This window comes from Coregonus clupeaformis, unplaced genomic scaffold (genome assembly GCF_020615455.1).
Source record: "Coregonus clupeaformis isolate EN_2021a unplaced genomic scaffold, ASM2061545v1 scaf0076, whole genome shotgun sequence".
NCBI lineage: Eukaryota > Metazoa > Chordata > Actinopteri > Salmoniformes > Salmonidae > Coregonus > Coregonus clupeaformis.
Window position 1 is genome coordinate 845,169 of NW_025533531.1, and position 21,251 is coordinate 866,419.

At 40.8% G+C, this 21,251-nt stretch overlaps 1 protein-coding gene across 1 annotated transcript in view; it reads right to left on the reverse strand.

The window, feature by feature from the left end:
• Window positions 1–8,137: 8,137 nt before the first annotated feature.
• Window positions 8,138–21,251, reverse strand: part of LOC121555410 (neurobeachin-like) — a 37,956-nt gene continuing 24,842 nt past the window's right edge. The window contains exons 8-12 of the mRNA XM_045213057.1: window positions 21,034–21,204; window positions 20,604–20,705; window positions 20,247–20,443; window positions 10,034–10,185; window positions 8,138–9,769 (exon numbers count right to left, since the gene is read on the reverse strand). Of these exons, the coding sequence (XP_045068992.1) occupies window positions 9,679–9,769; window positions 10,034–10,185; window positions 20,247–20,443; window positions 20,604–20,705; window positions 21,034–21,204 (713 nt within the window). The 3' untranslated portion in view covers window positions 8,138–9,678. The remainder of the gene's footprint in view (window positions 9,770–10,033; window positions 10,186–20,246; window positions 20,444–20,603; window positions 20,706–21,033; window positions 21,205–21,251) is intronic.

Sequence of the window (21,251 nt, forward strand, 5' to 3'; positions counted from 1 at the left end):
TGGCCATGTCTCTCTGTGTCCTCAGATGCCTTGGTTACAACCTGCATAGAAATATGCGTTATAGACCTGTCTTGTCGTTGAGCGCAAGTCTAAGAAGCGGTAGATCTGCTATTTCTATGTTTCCCGTTCCAAAGTTTTGTTTTTACGTCTTTTACTTTCGGTTTTGAACACCAGCTTCAAACATCTGAAAACACAATATTTGTGTTTATTTAAAATATATTTCACAGCGGTTATGATGGTACAATGATTCTCTACACTCTGAATGCTTGTTTTGTCACATAAACTGAAATTAGTCGAATTATTAACATTATTGCAACCAGGAAATGTCAGAGCGATTTCTGCATATTGTACCTTTAACTTATGGTTGTCGTCGTCTGATCAAGATGATCCGATCACTATCTGATGAAGATGTGTTGCTTCTACACCACTGAGGTATAATCCAAACTGGAGACTGAGTCCCAGATGTCCTGCCGTTGTTTTCAAGGTACTCTGCTCAAGTTCGCATAAAGAAGCGAATAGCTGCGGCTGCTCTTCTTCTTCTGTGGATTTTTATGGCGGACTACAACCCAAAAAAGGTGTATTGCCGCCACCAACTGGACGGGTTGAAACCAAAACAAGGTAAAAAATAAAATCCATAGTTGACAGGGAAACTAACTTAATCCACCCAAATAAAAATAGAACATTGACAAAACAAAACTCCCACTTCTTCCTTCTTTCAAATCTCCATATCTCCCTTCTCCGGCTCTAGGGCCTGAGAGGGTGGTTCGGCTTGTGGCAATATTCCATGTAACTCCTTCGCCGCCGAGAAATCTTTCAGCCCCAGGAACCGCTCCGCCGCACCCACAATGATTTCTATCTTCCTGGACCTTCTCTCCACCTTGGCAGTGCTATTAATCACCATAGCTATAAAGTCCACAAAGTCCACCTTCTTAACCTTTAAAATGTCAGGATCCTGCTGGTGAAAGGCAACCCCTGCAGCCTGCGGTGAAGGCCTATCCGCCACCATGGACTCTTCAGGAGCACCATTCAAACCCTCAACTCTTTTAACAGCTGCTGCATATGAAATGCTCTGGACAGCCCTGACTTTGGCCACCTCATTCTCTTTCACCATTGTGGGGCATTCAGAAGACGTGGCTTCATGGTTCCCACCACAATTGCTACATGTCACATTTTTTCATCACTTTTATAACATGTGATATGATCTCGGCTTCTCCCTTGTGCAAACACTTGAAACATGACCAAAAGCTTTCCAGTGATCACACTGCATTGGTCTTGGGATGGATGCTCTGACTCTGTAGTTAATATACCCCAACTGCACTTGAGTAGGGAGAGACTCCATATCAAAAAACAAAAGAACAGATAGACTCTTCACTTTTTCTTCATTCACCACACGATTCATCTGACGTGCATCAATCACTCCAGGAATCTTTTTCATCTCTTCAACATCTACTTCCCACGAGACTCCAGATATAACCCCCTTGAGGGGTTCCCTGTTCCTAAGAGACACATATGACACTTCAAACGTATCATGACGCAACACACGTTTCTTTTGATCCTCAGAAGCACAAAAAAATCAAAACCAGCCCGCCTCTCGTGAACCTTACAGCCTTCACTCTACCCAGCAGTTTGGAAATCTCAAATGGATTCCTCAAGGTTGGTAATTTATGCCCGGTTCATTTTACAGTAGATTTTACTATCAGTTGTAAAATGAATGTTGTGTACAATGCAACTGATAAAAGTTTACTTTAAACTGTTAACTGATTATATGGAAGGACAGGACAATGCAAGTATTGTTGTGTAAAACACATGCTTAAATTTAATCATTTTTGTTTCGAGCCGACTTCGCAGTGGGCTTTGAACGGGGCACCTTGCTCACGCCCCCATAGCTGCAGCTCAATATAACGACCGGAGTATGGTCAAGTGGGTGTGTCGAAAGGAAAGTAGTGGGCATGTGGAAAGGGTCAGTGCTATCAGGGATCCTTGGCACGTCATCCTAACCCTAACCTTAACCATTTAAAATGTCAACTTCAATGGGGGTAGGGCCATCCCAAGGATTTCGGATAGCATGGACCATGTGGAAATGGAGTGGGTGTGGGAAAGACCTCTTTCTGCTATAGGTAGTGCTGAGCAATTAGTGCTTTTTGAAGTCGATTTGGTTTCAGTTTTCTTCTTTTTTTAATTTATTTTTTATAACGGTTTTCGATTTCGGTTTTGATTATTTGGGTTGAATTCTGTAACAACACAGAATAAAACAATTAATAAAAGTCCCATGATGGTAGTGACTGCCCCATTACTGCTTATCACTTATTAACAATCATTTATTCACATGACTTTACTTTAATAAAACATTCCAGTTGTTGTGTATATTACGTTGGTTTTATATGATGACTTTATTATTTCATTCCATCGTCATCATCTCATCACCTATAGAGCTGCTGCCTGTGCTGTCTGACTAAATCACTACTGTAGTAGTTCTTCAAAGTAAATAAGGCAGACTTTTATGACTGCTGAATGCCAACTATCAATCACTTAGATCATGTATTTTCAGACAGAGATACATCGCAAAGCAACAGCTGCTCTCTACATCACCTCACCACCGCGTATTCTCGTCTCTTCAGCAGCAGACCTAAAAGAAACGCAGACGGGACAAGTAGATGCGCAATGGATTATGGTCATTGTAGTTGATTACCACGTTTTATGCATTAAACTATGTAGATTATTGGCCTGTTGGAAACTCCAACCTCCTACTGCATTGCAACATTTTTTATTTATTTATTTCACCTTTATTTAACCAGGTAAGCCAGTTGAGAACAAGTTCTCATTTACAACTGCGACCTGGCCAAGATAAAGCAAAGCAGTGTGATAAAAACAACACAGAGTTACATATGGGGTAAAACAAAACATAAAGTCAAAAATACAACAGAAAATCTATATACAGTGTGTGCAAATGTAGCAAGTTATGGAGGTAAGGCAATAAATAGGCCATAGTGCAAAATAATTACAATTTAGTATTAGTACACTGGAATGATAGATGTGCAAAGAGAGATACTGGGGTGCAAATGAGCAAAATAAATAACAATATGGGGATGAGGTAGTTGGATGGGCTAATTATAGAATGGGCTGTGTACAGGTGCAGTGATCGGTAAGGTGCTCTGACAACTGATGCTTAAAGTTAGTGAGGGAGATAAGAGTCTCCAGCTTCAGAGATTTTTGCAGTTCGTTCCAGTCATTGGCAGCAGAGAACTGGAAGGAATGGCGGCCAAAGGAAGTGTTGGCTTTGGCGATGACCAGTGAGATATACCTGCTGGAGCGCATACTACGGGTGGGTGTTGCTATGGTGACCAATGAGCTAAGATAAGGCAGGGATTTGGCTAGCAGTGATTTATAGATGACCTGGAGCCAGTGGGTTTGGCAACGAATATGTAGTGAGGACCAGCCAACAAGAGCGTACAGGTCACAATGGTGGGTAGTATACAGTGGGGAAAAAAAGTATTTAGTCAGCCACCAATTGTGCAAGTTCTCCCACTTAAAAAGATGAGAGAGGCCTGTAATTTTCATCATAGGTACACGTCAACTATGACAGACAAATTGAGAAAAAAATTTCCAGAAAATCACATTGTAGGATTTTTTATGAATTTATTTGCAAATTATGGTGGAAAATAAGTATTTGGTCAATAACAAAAGTTTTTCAATACTTTGTTATATACCCTTTGTTGGCAATGACACAGGTCAAACGTTTTCTGTAAGTCTTCACAAGGTTTTCACATACTGTTGCTGGTATTTTGGCCCATTCCTCCATGCAGATCTCCTCTAGAGCAGTGATGTTTTGGGGCTGTCGCTGGGCAACACAGACTTTCAACTCCCTCCAAAGATTTTCTATGGGGTTGAGATCTGGAGACTGGCTAGGCCACTCCAGGACCTTGAAATGCTTCTTACGAAGCCACTCCTTCAACCCTTAAGTTGTCAACCATGATGGAGAGTTCTTGGAGCGGGCAGGCCTTTACCGGGAGGAAGAGCAGCTCTGTTTGTTGAGGTTGAGCTTAAGGTGGTGGGCCGACATCCAAGCTGAGATATCTGCCAGGCACGCAGAGATGCGTGTCACCAACTGATTGTCAAAAGGGGGGAAAGAAAATAGTATTTGAGTGTCATTAGCATAGCAATGATAGGAGAGACCATGTGAGGATATGACAGAGCCGAGTGACTTGGTGTATAGAGAGAAGAGGAGAGGACCTAGAACCGAGCCCTGGGGGACACCAGAAGTGAGAGTACGTGGTGCAGACACAGATCCTCTCCACGTCACCTGGAAGGAGCGGCCTGCCAAGTAAGATGCAATCCAGGAGTGTGCAGAGCCTGAGACGCCCAGCGCTGAGAGGGTGGAGAGGAGAATCTGATGGTTCACGGTGTCGAAGGCAGCGGATAGATCTAGGAAGATGAGAACAGAAGAGAGAGAGTCAGCTTTGGCAGAGCGGAGAGCCTCTGTGACACAGAGAAGAGTAGTCTCAGTTTAGTGAGCTGCCTTGAAGCCTGACTGGTTAGGGTCAAGAAGATGGTTCTGAGAGAGATAATGAGAGAGTTGGTCAGAGACAGCACGCTCAAGTGTTTTAGAAAGAAAGGATACCGGTCTGTAGTTTTTGACTTCAGAGGGGTCGTGTTGGTTTCTTGAAGTCAGAGCCAGTGGTCAGGGATGAGGGAAGTGAGGAATGGGAGAAGGTCTCCAGAGATGGTCTGGAGAAGGGAGGAGGGGATGGGGTTGAGCGGGCAGGTTGTCGGGCGGCCTGACCTCACTAGTTGCAGGATGCCTTCTGGAGAGAGAGGGGAGGATGAGGTCAAGGCGTAGGTTAGTTCTGTGTGAGAGAGACCAGTGGACTCAGTAGGCTGAGTGAATTAGGAACGGATTTAATCAACCTTTTTTCAAAGTGGTTGACAAAGTGGTCCACAGAGAGGGAGGAGGGATTAAGGAGGGAGGAGAAAAGTGGAGAAGAGTTTCCCAGGGTTGGATGCAGACCCTTGACATTTAGAGCGATAGAAAGCGGCTTAGCAGTGGATAGAGAGGAAGCGAAGCTATAGAGGAGGGAGTGGAAGGATGGGTCCTACGGAAGTTTTGTTTTCCTCCATTTCCGCTCAGCTGCCCACAGCCCTGTTCTATTAGCACGCAGTGTCACTCAGCCACGGAGTGAGAGGGGAAGGTCGGGCCGGCCGGGAGGAAAGGGGACAGTGAGAGTCAAAGGATGCAGAAAGGGAGGAGAGTAGGGTCGAAGAGGCAGCGTAGAGAGTAGTGGGAGAGGAGAGAGTAGTGGGAGAGAGAGAGCGAAGATTGCGATGGTGCATGACCATCTGGGTAGGGGCTGAGTGGTTAGGGTTGGAGGAAAGGGCGACAGAAAAGGAAACAAAGTAGTGATCAGAAACAGTGAGATTAACAAGCTCTAGTGAAGATGAGGTCAAGCTTATTGACCGTACTGCCTATCTTGTCAGTGGGAGGTGACTGGGAAAGGGTGAAGTCAAAAGAGGAAAGGAGTGGAAAGAAAGAGGTGGAAATAAATTAATTTAAGTCAGGCATTGAAAGGTTAAAGTCGCCCAGTACAATGATAGGTGAGCCATTGTCAGGAAATGAGCTTGTCAAGGTGTCAAGCTCATTAAAGAACTCTCCAAGGGCACCTGGTGGGCGATAGAGTGTAGGGACTGGGCTAGAGTGTTTAATCACAGATACTTCAACCTTTGTCATTGAACTGTACTAAAAGTTTGTGTGACTTTATTGGGTTATTTTGTATCGCTGTGGGAGAGGCACTGTGCAACTGATTTTATGGTTAATACACAAATCTATTTCAAATGAAAACTCTCGTTTGCCACGGTCTTTTCACTACTGACCGGGCGAGCATTGGAGTGGGCTACAGCCGTCTGGGAGAGAGGAGAGGAAGAGTTGGGTTCCTACGAGAGGTTAATGGCTCTGTTCGGGTCGGTCTTCGACCATCCCCCGGAGGGCAGAGAGGGAGGGGAGCGACTATTCCAACTCCGGCAGGGTGCCTAGACCACTACGGAGTACACCCTCACCTTCCGGACCGTGGCAGCCTCCAGCGGATGGAATGAACCCGCGCTCTGCACCCTATTCCGTGGAGGACAGCGCAAGTAGGTCCAGACGGAGTTGGCGTGCCGGGACGACAACCTTTCCTTGGACGTGTTCATCGCGATGGCCATCCGACTGGACAACCTCCTTCAGGAGCGCCGGCACCTCGCCCCTCGCCCTCCTCTTTTGGCCGTTCCGAGGCAGAGCCTGAACCCATGGAGATATGGGTCACACACCTCTCCGCGGCAGAGCGGGACCGTTGCACCAAGAAAGCATTCCCTTCCTCATCACCACCACACGCGTTCACAAAGTCATCCTCTGCCTCCGGTGGCTCCAACGTCATAACGGCACCTCCATACCTTCAGGCTCTGATCAGACCCTACACCCAAACAAGGGCACTACGTTCATCCACCTCTGGCCTGCTGGCCCCCCTACCTCTACGGAAGCACAGTTCCCGCTCAGCCCAGTCAAAGCTATTTGCTGCTCTGGCACCCCAATGGTGGAACAAGCTCCCCCACGACGCCAGGACAGCGGAGTCACTGAACACCTTCCGGAGACACTTGAAACCCTACCTCTTTAAGGAATACCTGGAATAGTATAACAGTAATCCTTCTACAGTGGGTTGTCCCACTGGCTATCCTAAGATGAATGCACCAATTTGTAAGTCGCTCTGGATAAGAGCGTCTGCTAAATGACTTGAATGTTAAAACATAAGGGGTATGAATACTTTCTGAAGGCAGTGTAAATGCAATCCACCCTTCTTACTGTACAATTAGCTGCCTTCAGTTCCCCTCCATTTTCTCCAGATTTCACAAAGTCAGTAAAAGAAAATACAGACACCAAAATTAAAGCATTTAATGTCACTTTTTAAAATCAAGACACTATATATAAAACAACCAAACAAATAATCAACAAAAAAAATGCCCAGAATAACAATATCAAGGAGTGAGGTTGTTCCCACGAGGGGTTTCATTGTTTCAGTGAAGGGTTTTTGTGGTTTGTGAGACCCTTTTCCTTCATTGCTTAAACGTCTGTATACTACTTCGCTAAACTTTAAATGAGGAAAGATTTAAGAACAATGTTTAAAGCTTAATGAAACCTTCATACCACCTTTATCCAACAAGTTCTACATACACGCCAACAAGTTCAACATACAGGCAAACAAAATCTCTTCAACGTTTCTTGTTGGAAGTTGTCTCAGTTGTCCAGCCATGAATCCATTTACTGCCGTAATGAAACACTGATCACTCCTTGGAAAATCCCAAACATAAATTCCTTACCAAAGGTTAACAGATAAAGGGATGAGTATGAGGTAATAAAAATAATTGCTGTACTGCCCAATCATTTGCTTACACTGACCCATATTTACAGAATAAAATGCCAACAAAATGAAATGTTTTATTTTGTTTACATGATAAGCATGATGACAATAATTTATATTTTTACAAATGAAAAGGCAGATCATCAAATTCTTTGCATATTTTATTTTTATTTTCTTGATTTTTTTCCAACTTTCAACTCACACATGGTCATATTTTACATCTTTGCAATAAAACATGAATACAATAGTTTTTTTTTTAGGATTTCATAGATCCAAAAATATTTCACTTTTTTTTGGATGTTGAACCTGTTGTTGGAGTATGTGTGCATGTATTTGATTGAGATGGCTTAACACACACTAACAGTACATCTCACGTTTGACCTTCCTCCTTTATTCCCTCTCTCCTCACTCTGTCTTTCCTCCCTCTCTCTCTCTCCTCCTTCCCTCTCTCTCTCTCCTCCTCCCCCCTCTCTCTCCTCCTTCCCTCTCTCTCTCCTCCTTCCCTCTCTCTCTCCTCCTTCCCTCTCTCCTCCTCCCTCTCTCCTCCTTCCCTCTCTCTCTCTCTCCCTCCTCCTCTCTCTCTCTCCCCCTCTCTTTCCCCCCTCTTCCTCCTCTCTCCTTCTCTCTCTCCTCCTTCCCTCTCTCTCTCCTCCTTCCCTCCCTCTCCTCCTTCCCTCCCTCTCTCCTCCTTCCCTCTCTCTCTCCTCCTCCCCTCTCTCTCTCTCCTCCTCCCCTCTCTCTCTCCTCCTTCCCTCCCTCTCTCCTCCTTCCCTCTCTCTCCTCCTTCCCCCTCTCTCTCCTCCTTCCCTCTCTCAGGGCTACAGACTCATGATATTGCTTACAGTTGTGAGGTCTACTTTATTAATAAATCACACGTGATTTCATCGTCTTTAAATACAAACATCAATGCACAAATAATCCCGCAGAATAAAACATGGCCCGAAAAAATGAAACAGTCATGTGACAGGAAATAATCATCAGGCTAATAAATAATTATATGTGATTGGTGCAAAGTGTGAATACAAAAACGAAACGTTTGACACCGATTCAATTCTTATTTTTCTATTTTCTTTAAATAATCGACAAATGTGAGTGAGTGAAGGTTTCCTTTTTACGTTATCTGTCTTATTCGGTTGATTAAACTCTCTGTCCGGCCGTCTGTCCACCGTAGCCCGAAACCAAGACTATATGTACATATTTGACAAAACAATCACCAAATATACAAAGAAAATCAGGCTTATCCGGTAGATGTCATCGCCTGATGGCGTTGGCAAACACCTCTTCGTCGTTATCACCACCACCTCTACCATCAGTCATCATCATCAGTCATCATCATCACAGTCATCATCATCACAGTCATCATCATTGCCATCGTCATCACTATTATTACACAGCAAGTCATTAATAAATTAAAGGTGATAGGCATGGTCTGTGTGGTGATGGGAGTGAGGACTGTAATGTCTCCCTGTTTGTCAATCATAGACAAAGGAAACAGAACAGTATTTACAGAAATCATATTCACCCTCCTGGTAGTCAAAAATATTATAAAACAAAAATAAATTAACGGAAAATAAAATAAATCAAACTAAAGAAATTAAATCAAAAGAAAACAAAATAATATGAAACAAAAATATATATAATTTACAGAATAAACCCGATCTGAGTTTAAGCCAACAGCACCTGTTTTCTTCAATGGGAAGTACAGCTTCAGACCAGCTCAATCCAGGTTTAAACCAGTTCAGTCCAGTTTTAACCAGTTCAGTCCAGTTTTAAACCTGTTCAATTCAGTTTAGACCAGTTTCAACTTTCTGTGGTAGCCTGGACCCCATCTCCCACCCTTTAAAACCTCCTATAAACAAAAGATAAATAAAAAAAAACATAAAAGAACTACACCAAAGCAACAAAAACCCATTTTAGTTTGTTACTTTGTCCAGTGAAGCGATAAGCGTTCTGTCCATTAACAGTGAAAGTTCTCACACATTAAAAGTCCTATACGGGCCTGTTCAACCCCAGTCAAAGTCTAGCAATAGATTTGATCTTCTCCTTACTTGATCTTAGTTCATTGGCAGAGAAGATGTCCTACAGTAGCTGTGATGGGCTCGCTCTCCTCCTTCTCAAGTGACATCATCACAGGAAGTAGAGATTTAGTGGCTTTCCAACCTCTCATCCTTTTAAAAATGTATTTCTGTAGTTGTTGTTTACAGCTTGACCTTTCACCTTCCTCCTCTCTCTTTCGCTCTCTCTCTCTCCTCATCTCGTGCTTGTCCTCCTCTCTCTCTCTTTTGTCCTCTTCTCCTCAGTACCTGTTCTGGTGTTCGTAGTGCCAGCGGTTGAAGTCGATGTTGAAAGCTACGATGCTGCCAGACGCCATGCCAGTGATCAGAGTCCTGAAGACAGACAGAGAGACCACGTCAGACCATAATATATTTAACAGATGCTTTTATCCATGCGTGCATACATTTTACGTATGGGTGGTCCCGGGAATCGAAACCAACTATCCTGGCGTGGCAAACGCCATGCTCTACCAACTGAGCTTCAGATGACCACATAAATATACATAAGGAAGAGACCACATCAGACCACTACAGACCAGCATGACAATGCCAGTCTGGATCAGAACAGAAACACCAAAGGACTGATGTCCTACCCACCTCTGGTCATGGGACAGGTCCATGGCGCGGATGCCAGCGTCACACCCTGGGTAGATGTAGAGCTGTTTGAAGTCACAGGCCTGCCACACCTCCACCACCCCGTTGTCTCCTCCTGTCACCAGGTTCTGACCATCACTACTCAACAGGATCGCCTGGAGGGAGGAAGGGACAGAGAGAGAGAGACACAGAGAGAGAGAGAGACAGAGAGAGAGAGAGAGAGAGAGAGAGAGAGAGAGAGAGAGAGAGAGACAGAGACAGAGAGAGACAGAGACAGAGAGAGAGAGAGATAAAGAGAGAGAGAGAGAGAGAGAGAGAGAGAGAGAGAGAGAGCGAGAGAGAGACACAGAGAGAGAGAGAGAGAGAGAGAGAGATAAAGAGAGCGAGACAGAGAGAGAGAGAGAGACAGAGAGACAGAGAGAGAGAGACAGAGACAGAGAGAGAGAGAGAGAGAGAGAGACAGAGACAGACAGAGAGAGAAAGAGAGAGAGAGACAGAGACAGAGAGAGACAGAGACAGAGAGAGATAAAGAGAGAGCGAGAGAGAGAGACAGAGAGAGAGCGAGCGAGAGAGAGACACAGAGAGAGAGAGAGAGAGAGAGAGAGAGATAAAGAGAGCGAGACAGAGAGCGAGAGAAAGACAAAGAGAGCGAGAGAGACAGAGAGAGAGAGAGCGAGAGACAGAGAGAGAGAGAGAGCGACAGAGAGAGAGAAAGAGAGAGAGAGAAAGAGAGAGAGACACAGAGAGAGAGAGACAGAGAGAGAGAGACAGAGAGACCGAGAGAGAGAGACAGAGAGACAGAGAGATAGAGCGAGAGAGAGAGACAGAGAGAGCGACAGAGCAACAGATAGAGCGAGAGAGAGACAGAGAGAGAGAGAGACCGAGAGAGAGAGACAGAGAGAGAGAGAGACAGAGAGAAAGAGACAGAGAGAGAGAGACTGAATGAGAAAGGTATGAACCCGCAAGCAAACGTGGATTAGTTTGTACGTGTGTGTGTGTTTGTGTTTGTATGTGTCTACGCACGTGTGTGCATTCATGTGCCTGTGGGAAGAATGGATCCTTATAAGGATTATGTACAAGATGTGTCATTTAATATAAACTCTTATTCAGCTACATTTAATATAAACTCCTACCCAGCTACATTTATTATAAACTCTTATTCAGCTACATTTAATATAAACTCTTATTCAGCTACATTTAATATAAACTCTTATTCAGCTACATTTATTATAAACTCTTATTCAGCTACATTTAATATAAACTCTTATTCAGCTACATTTATTATAAACTCTTATTCAGCTACATTTAATATAAACTCTTATTCAGCTACATTTAATATAAACTCTTATTCAGCTACATTTATTATAAACTCCTACCCAGCTACATTTAATATAAACTCTTATTCAGCTACATTTATTATAAACTCTTATTCAGCTACATTTAATATAAACTCTTATTCAGCTACATTTAATATAAACTTACTCAGCTACATTTATTATAAACTCCTACCCAGCTACATTTATTATAAACTCTTATTCAGCTACATTTAATATAAACTCTTATTCAGCTACATTTAATATAAACTCTTATTCAGCTACATTTATTATAAACTCTTATTCAGCTACATTTAATATAAACTCTTATTCAGCTACATTTAAGATAAACTCTTATTCAGCTACATTTAATATAAACTCTTATTCAGCTACATTTATTATAAACTCTTATTCAGCTACATTTATTATAAACTCTTATTCAGCTACATTTAATATAAACTCTTACTCAGCTACATTTAATATAAACTCTTATTCAGCTACATTTATTATAAACTCTTATTCAGCTACATTTAATATAAACTCTTATTCAGCTACATTTATTATAAACTCTTATTCAGCTACATTTATTATAAACTCTTATTCAGCTACATTTAATATAAACTCTTATTCAGCTACATTTATTATAAACTCTTATTCAGCTACATTTAATATAAACTCTTATTCAGCTACATTTATTATAAACTCTTATTCAGCTACATTTAATATAAACTCTTATTCAGCTACATTTAATATAAACTCTTATTCAGCTACATTTAATATAAACTCTTATTCAGCTACATTTATTATAAACTCTTATTCAGCTACATTTATTATAAACTCTTATTCAGCTACATTTAATATAAACTCTTATTCAGCTACATTTATTATAAACTCTTATTCAGCTACATTTAATATAAACTCTTATTTAGCTACATTTAATATAAACTCTTATTCAGCTACATTTAATATAAACTCTTATTCAGCTACATTTAATATAAACTCTTATTCAGCTACATTTAATATAAACTCTTATTCAGCTACATTTAATATAAACTCTTATTCAGCTACATTTATTATAAACTCTTATTCAGCTACATTTATTATAAACTCTTATTCAGCTACATTTATTATAAACTCTTATTCAGCTACATTTAATATAAACTCTTATTCAGCTACATTTATTATAAACTCTTATTCAGCTACATTTAATATAAACTCTTATTCAGCTACATTTAATATAAACTCTTATTCAGCTACATTTAATATAAACTCTTATTCAGCTACATTTATTATAAACTCTTATTCAGCTACATTTATTATAAACTCTTATTCAGCTACATTTATTATAAACTCTTATTCAGCTACATTTAATATAAACTCTTATTCAGCTACATTTAATATAAACTCTTATTCAGCTACATTTAATATAAACTCTTATTCAGCTACATTTATTATAAACTCTTATTCAGCTACATTTATTATAAACTCTTATTCAGCTACATTTATTATAAACTCTTATTCAGCTACATTTAATATAAACTCTTATTCAGCTACATTTAATATAAACTCTTATTCAGCTACATTTAATATAAACTCTTATTCAGCTACATTTAATATAAACTCTTATTCAGCTACATTTAATATAAATTCTTATTCAGCTACATTTAATATAAACTCTTATTCAGCTACATTTATTATAAACTCTTATTCAGCTACATTTATTATAAACTCTTATTCAGCTACATTTAATATAAACTTACTCAGCTACATTTAATATAAACTCTTATTCAGCTACATTTATTATAAACTCTTATTCAGCTACATTTATTATAAACTCTTATTCAGCTACATTTATTATAAACTCTTATTCAGCTACATTTAATATAAACTCTTATTCAGCTACATTTAATATAAACTCTTATTCAGCTACATTTAATATAAACTCTTATTCAGCTACATTTATTATAAACTCTTATTCAGCTACATTTATTATAAACTCTTATTCAGCTACATTTATTATAAACTCTTATTCAGCTACATTTAATATAAACTCTTATTCAGCTACATTTAATATAAACTCTTATTCAGCTACATTTAATATAAACTCTTATTCAGCTACATTTAATATAAACTCTTATTCAGCTACATTTAATATAAACTCTTATTCAGCTACATTTAATATAAACTCTTATTCAGCTACATTTAATATAAACTCTTATTCAGCTACATTTAATATAAACTCTTATTCAGCTACATTTATTATAAACTCTTATTCAGCTACATTTATTATAAACTCTTATTCAGCTACATTTAATATAAACTCTTATTCAGCTACATTTATTATAAACTCTTATTCAGCTACATTTATTATAAACTCTTATTCAGCTACATTTATTATAAACTCTTACTCAGCTACAGTCTTAGAAAAAGGGTTCCAAAAGGGTTCTTTGTAAGGCAAAGGGTTCTACCTAGAACCTTTAACATTCTAAGAACCGTATTTGGAAGAAAGGGTTCTTTGATGATTATTTTAAAGGCAATAAGGGTTCTTTGGAAGGCAATAAGGGTTCTTTGGAAGGCAATAAGGGTTCTTTGGAAGGCAATAAGGGTTCTTTGGAAGGCAATAAGGGTTCTTTGGAAGGCAATAAGGGTTCTTTGGAGGCAATAAGGGTTCTTTGGAAGGCAAGAAGGGTTCTTTGGAAGGCAAGAAGGGTTCTTTGGAAGGCAAGAAGGGTTCTTTGGAATGCAATAAGGGTTCTTTGGAAGGCAATAAGGGTTCTTTGGAAGGCAATAAGGGTTCTTTGGAAGGCAATAAGGGTTCTTTGGAAGGCAATAAGGGTTCTTTGGAAGGCAATAAGGGTTCTTTGGAAGGCAATAAGGGTTCTTTGGAAGGCAAGAAGGGTTCTTTGGAAGGCAATAAGGGTTCTTTGGAAGGCAAAAAGGGTTCTACATAGAGCCATATATAATATATCCCAGCATGCTACACTTGCTGGATATCCTAACTTAAACATCACTTTGCATGCCAACATAATGTGACTTGAAGGCCTGATGTGGCCTGTAAACCAGGAGTTTCCTAACACCACAGTTTTAAGGTATAACTAGGCCCTCAAATAAAGGCCTTATGATATACAGTATGTAATGTATTGTCATAAATCATAAATCATCATAAAATAAAATAAATCACAATGTTAAAGGCTAATAAGGCTGGTGGAACCGTTCATAGAGGGTTCTAGGTAGAACCATTTACAGGGGGTTCTTTGAAGAACCCTACATAGAGGGTTCTAGGTAGAACTCTCTGCAAAGGGTTCTATCCAGCACCAAAAAGGGTTCCCCTATGGGGACAAACCGAAGAACCCTGTATAGTTATACTTAGCACCTTTTCTTCTAAGAGTGTAGAGTCGTTGGCCTCTGAGCCAGTAGTTTATAATACATAATACTGATATAATATATATGATACTGATATAATACTGATATAATATATAATACTGATATAATATAATATATAATACTAATATAATGTATAATACTGATATAATATATAATACTGATATAATATAAAATACTAATATAATATATGATACTGATATAATACATAATATACAGTTGAAGTCTGAATTTTACAAACACCTTAGCCAAATACATTTAAACTCAGTTTTTCACAATTCCTGACATTTAATCCTAGTAAAAATTCCCTGTCTTAGGTCAGTTAGGATCACCACTTTATTTTAAGAATGTGAAATGTCAGAAAAATAGTAAAGATAATTATTTATTTCAGCTTTTATTTCTTTCATCACATTCCCAGTGGGTCAGAAGTTTACATACACTCAATTAGTATTTGGTAGTATTGTCTTTAAATTGTTTAACTTGGGTCAAACGTTTTGGGTAGCCTTCCACAAGCTTCCCACAATAAGTTGAGTGAATTTTGGCCCATTCCTCCTGACAGAGCTGGTGTAACTGAGTCAGGTTTGTAGGCCTCCTTGCTCGCACACGCTTTTTCAGTTCTGCCCACACATTTTCTATAGGATTGAGGTCAGGGCTTTGTGATGGCCACTCCAATACCTTGACTTTGTTGTCCTTAAGTCATTTTGCCACAACTTTGGAAGTATGCATTGTCCATTTGGAAGTCCCCATTTGCAACCAAGCTTTAACTTCCTGACTGATGTCTTGAGATGTTGCTTCAATATATCCATATAATTTTCCTTCCTCATGATGCCATCTATTTTGTGAAGTGCACCAGTCCCTCCTGCAGCAAAGCACCCCCACAGCATGATGCTGCCACCCCCGTGCTTCACGGTTGGGATGGTGTTCTTCGGCTTGCAAGCAACCCACTTTTTCCTCCAAAGATAACGATGGTCACAATGGCCAAACAGTTATATTTTTGTTTCATCAGACCAGATGACATTTCTCAAAAAAGTACGATCTTTGTCCCCATGTGCAGTTGCAAACCGTAGTCTGGCTTTTTTTATGGCAGTTTTGGAGCAGTGGCTTCTTCCTTGCTGAGCGGCCTTTCAGGTTATGTCGATATAGAACTCGTTTTACTGTGGATGTAGATACTTTTGCACCTGTTTCGTCCAGCATCTTCACAAGTACTTTGCTGTTGTTCTGGGATTGATTTGCACTTTTCACACCAAAGTACATTCATCTCTAGGAGACAGAACGCGTCTCCTTCCTGAGCGGTATGACGGCTGCGTGGTCCCATGGTGTTTATACTTGCGTACTATTGTTTGTACAGATGAAAGTGGTAACTTCAGGCATTTGGAAATGTTCCCAAGGATGAACCAGACTTGTGGAAGTCTACAATTGTTTTTCTGAGGTCTTGGCTGATTTCTTTTGATTTTCCCATGATGTCAAGCAAAGAGGCACTGAGTTTGAAGGTAGGCCTTGAAATACATCCACAGGTACACCTCCAATTGACTCAAATGATGTCAATTAGCCTATCAGAAGCTTCTAAAACCATGACATCATATTCTGGATTTTTCCAAGCTGTTTAAAGGCACAGTCAATTTAGTGTAACTTCTGACCCACTGGAATTGTGATACAGTGAATTATAAGTGAAATAATCTGTCTGTAAACAATTGTTGGAAAAAGTACTTGTGCCATGCACAAAGTAGATGTCATAACCGACTTACCAAAACTGTAGTTTGTTAACAAGAAATGTGTGGAGTGGTTGAAAAACAAGTTTTAATGATTCCAACCTAAGTTTATGTAAACTTCTGACTTCAACTGTATACCACTGATATAATATATAATATATAACACTGAGATAATATATAATACTGATATAATATATAATATATGATACTGATATAGTTTATAATACTGATATGATATATAATACCGATATACAGTGCCTTCGGAAAGTATTCAGACCTCTTGACTTTTTCCACATTTTGTTAAGTTACAGCCTTATTCTAAAATTGATTAAATAAATAAAAGTCCTCAGCAATCTGCACACAATTGATCATCCTTGAGATGTTTCTACAACTTGATTGGAGTCCACCTGTGGTAAATTCAATTGATTGGACATGATTTGGAAAGGCACACAACTGTCTATACAGTGAGGGAAAAAAGTATTTGATCCCCTGCTGATTTCGTACGTTTGCCCACTGACAAAGACATGATCAGTCTATAATTTTAATGGTAGGTTTATTTGAACAGTGAGAGACAGAATAACAACAAAAAAATCCAGAAAAACGGATGTAAAAAATGTTATAAATTGATTTGCATTTTAATGAGGGAAATAAGTATTTGACCCCCTCTCAATCAGAAAGATTTCTGGCTCCCAGGTGTCTTTTATACAGGTAATGAGCTGAGATTAGGAGCACACTCTTAAAGGGAGTGCTCCTAATCTCAGCTTGTTACCTGTATAAAAGACACCTGTCCACAGAAGCAATCAATCAATCAGATTCCAAACTCTCCACCATGGCCAAGACCAAAGTGCTCTCCAAGGATGTCAGGGACAAGATTGTAGACATACACAAGGCTGGAATGGGCTACAAGACCATCGCCAAGCAGCTTGGTGAGAAGGTGACAACAGTTGGTGCGATTAATTGCAAATGGAAGAAACACAAAATAACTGTCAATCTCCCTTGGCCTGGGGCTCCATGCAAGATCTCACCTCGTGGAGTTGCAATGATCATGAGAACGGTGAGGAATCAGCCCAGAACTACACGGGAGGATCTTGTCAATGATCTCAGGGCAGCTGGAACCATAGTCACCAAGAAAACAATTGGTAACACACTACGCCTTGAAGGACTGAAATCCTGCAGCGCTCGCAAGGTCCCCCTGCTCAAGAAAGCACATATACAGGCCCGTCTGAAGTTTGCCAATGAACATCTAAATGATTCAGAGGAGAACTGGGTGAAAGTGTTGTGGTCAGATGAGACCAAAACCGAGCTCTTTGGCATCAACTCAACTCGCCGTGTTTGGAGGAGGAGGAATGCTGCCTATGACCCCAAGAACACCATCCCCACCGTCAAACATGGAGGTGGAAACATTATGCTTTGGGGTTGTTTTTCTGCTAAGGGGACAGGACAACTTCACCAAATCAAAGGGACGATGGACGGGGCCATGTACCGTCAAATCTTGGGTGAGAACCTCCTTCCCTCAGCCAGGGCATTGAAAATGGGTATTCCAGCATGATAATGACCCAAAACACACGGCCAAGGCAACAAAGGAGTGGCTCAAGAAGAAGCACATTAAGGTCCTGGAGTGGCCTAGCCAGTCTCCAGACCTTAATCCCATAGAAAATCTGTGGAGTGAGCTGAAGGTTCGAGTTGCCAAACGTCAGCCTCGAAACCTTAATGACTTGGAGAAGATCTGCAAAGAGGAGTGGGACAAAATCCCTCCTGAGATGTGTGCAAACCTGGTGGCCAACTACAAGAAACGTCTGACCTCTGTGATTGCCAACAAGGGTTTTGCCACCAAGTACTAAGTAATGTTTTGCAGAGGGGTCAAATACTTCTTTTCCTCATTAAAATGCAAATCAATTTATAACATTTTTGACATGCGTTTTTCTGGATTATTTTGTTGTTATTCTGTCTCTCACTGTTCAAATAAACCTACCATTAAAATTATAGACTGATCATGTCTTTCTCAGTGGGCAAACGTACAAAATCAGCAGGGGATCAAATACTTTTTTCCCTCACTCTATAAGGTCCCACAGTTGACAGTGCATGTCAGAGCAAAAACCAAGCCATGAGGTCGAAGGAATTGTCCATAGATCTCCGAGACAGGATTGTGTGGAGGCACAGATCTGGGGAAGGGCAGCATTGAAGGACCCCAAGAACACAGTGGCCTCCATAATTCTTAAATGGAAGAAGTTTGGAACCACCAAGACTCTTCCTAGAGCTGGCCGCCCGGCCAAACTGAGCAATCGGGGGAGAAGGGCCTTGGTCAGGGAGGTAACCAAGAACCCGATGGTCAATGACAGAGCTCTAGAGTTCCTCTGTGGAGAAGGACAACCATCTCTGCAGCTCTCCACCAATCAGGCCTTTATGGTAGAGTGGCCAGACGGAAGCCACTCCTCAGTAAAAGGCACATGACAGCCCGCTTGGAGTTTGCCAAAAGGCACCTAAAGACTCTCAGACCATGAGAAACAAGATTCTCTGGTCTGATGAAATCAAGATTGAATTCTTTGGCCTGAATGCCAAGCGTCACGTCTGGAGGAAACCTGGCACCATACATGAAGCATGGTGGTGGCAGCATCATGCTGTTGGGATGTTTTTCAGCAGAAGAGACTGGGAGATTAGTCAGGATTGAGGCAAAGATGAATGGAGCAACGTACATTTTTACATTTTAGTCATTTAGCAGACGCTCTTATCCAGAGCGACTTACAGTTAGTGGATACATATTTTTTTATACTGGCCCCCCGTGGGAATTGAACCCACAACCCTGGCGTTGCAAACGCCATGCTCTATCAACTGAGCTACATCCCTGCCGGCCATTTCCTCCCCTAGACGACGCTGGGCCAATTGTGCGCCGCCCATGAGTCTCCCGGTCGCGGCCGGCTGCGACAGAGCCTGGATTCGAACCAGGATCTCTAGTGGCACAGTTAGCACTGCGATGCAGTGCCTTAGACCACTGCGCCACTCAGGAGTACAGAGAGATCCTTGATGAAAACCTGCTCCAGAGCGCTCAGGACCTCAGACTGGGGTGAAGGTTCACCTTGCAACAGGACAACGACCCTAAGCACACAGCCATGAATGTCCTTGAGTGGCCCAGCCAGAGCCTGGACTTGAACCCAATCGAACATCTCTGGAGACCTGAAAATAGCTGTGCAGCAACGCTCCCCATCCAACCTGACAGAGCTTGAGAGAATCTGCAGAGAAGAATGGGAGAAACTCCCCAAATACAGGTGTGCCAAGCTTGTAGCGTCATACCCAAGAAGACTCAATGCTGTAATCGCTGCCGAAGGGTCTTCAACAATGTATTGAGTAAATGGTCTGAATACTTATGTAAATGTATATTTCAGTTTTTTACTTTAAATAACAAAATATGAAAAAAGTCAAGGGGTCTGAATACTTTCCGAAAGGCACTGTAATATATAATACTGATATAATACATAATACTGATAAAATATATAATACATGATACTGATATAATATATACTACAGATATAATATACAGATATAATATATAATACTGATATAATATATAATATATAATACTGACATAATATAGAATATATACTACTGATATAATATACAATACTGATACTGATATAATATAGAATATATAATACTGATATAATATATAATACTGACATAATATAGAATATATACTACTGATATAATATATAATACTGATATAATATATAATACTGATATAATATATAATATATGATACTGATATAATATATATTACTGATATAATATAGAATATATATACTGTATCTGTGGTCTTACCCGTGTAGAGTCGTTGACCTCCATTTGAGCCAGTAGTTTCCCGTTGATGCTGAAGTTACAGAAGCGTCCTCTCTCATAACAGATGATACAGTGGCCCTCACTGGACACAGAGATGAGGCGGGGCCTCAGGCACAACTCTGGGCCCTCCAGGGCCCGCAGCAGGTCTCCTGTTATAGTATGGACCAAGCATGGACCCTCTGGAGGAAGGTGGGGGGCGGGAGGGGAGGGAGGGAAGGGAGAGATGGAGATTTAGAAACACACATACACACTGACACGTACGCGCGCGCACACACACACAAACAAAGACTCACACACACACACACACACACACACACACACACACACACACACACTGACCTTTGGCCCCACTGATGACCAGTCCCAGCTCAGCGCAAACGGACACACACACCACCTCATGGTCGTGACCCGTCAGCACAGCTCTCGGAGCAGGGTAGTCACCTAGGAAACATATTTATTAATTTAAATGTTTTCTGTAAAGTGTCTTGAGGCTTTGTTGTTAAATACACTTTAAATAGAATGTGACACACAAAGAGCAGATGATTAAAAACAGGAAAAGTATCTGTTCAGGGAGTTCAAAATGATCATTGGAGATTATTGTAAAGGCAAGAGATTAATGTGCAGATAATATTGTAAAAAGGACAGGACATGTAGGTGGTATGCTCTCCCTTTCACCTCTTAGATGAAGCATCTTGTTATGTACCACACAAACAAACACACACACACACAAACATAAACACCCCCCCCCTCCAAACACACACAGACTTACTGTTGTTGGGGTTGTCTCCAATGATGTGATGTCGTCCGCTCCAGTACCACAGCAGCAGGGTAGCATCTCTGGACCCTGACACGATGTAGCAGTCCCCTCCGATGTAGCTCTCTGACCGGGCCAGGCACGTCACCACGTCCCAGTGCCCAAACACTATCTGGGTCAACTTACCTACAGGGAGGAGGGTGAGGAATAATGTAGACGTATTGAGGAATAAT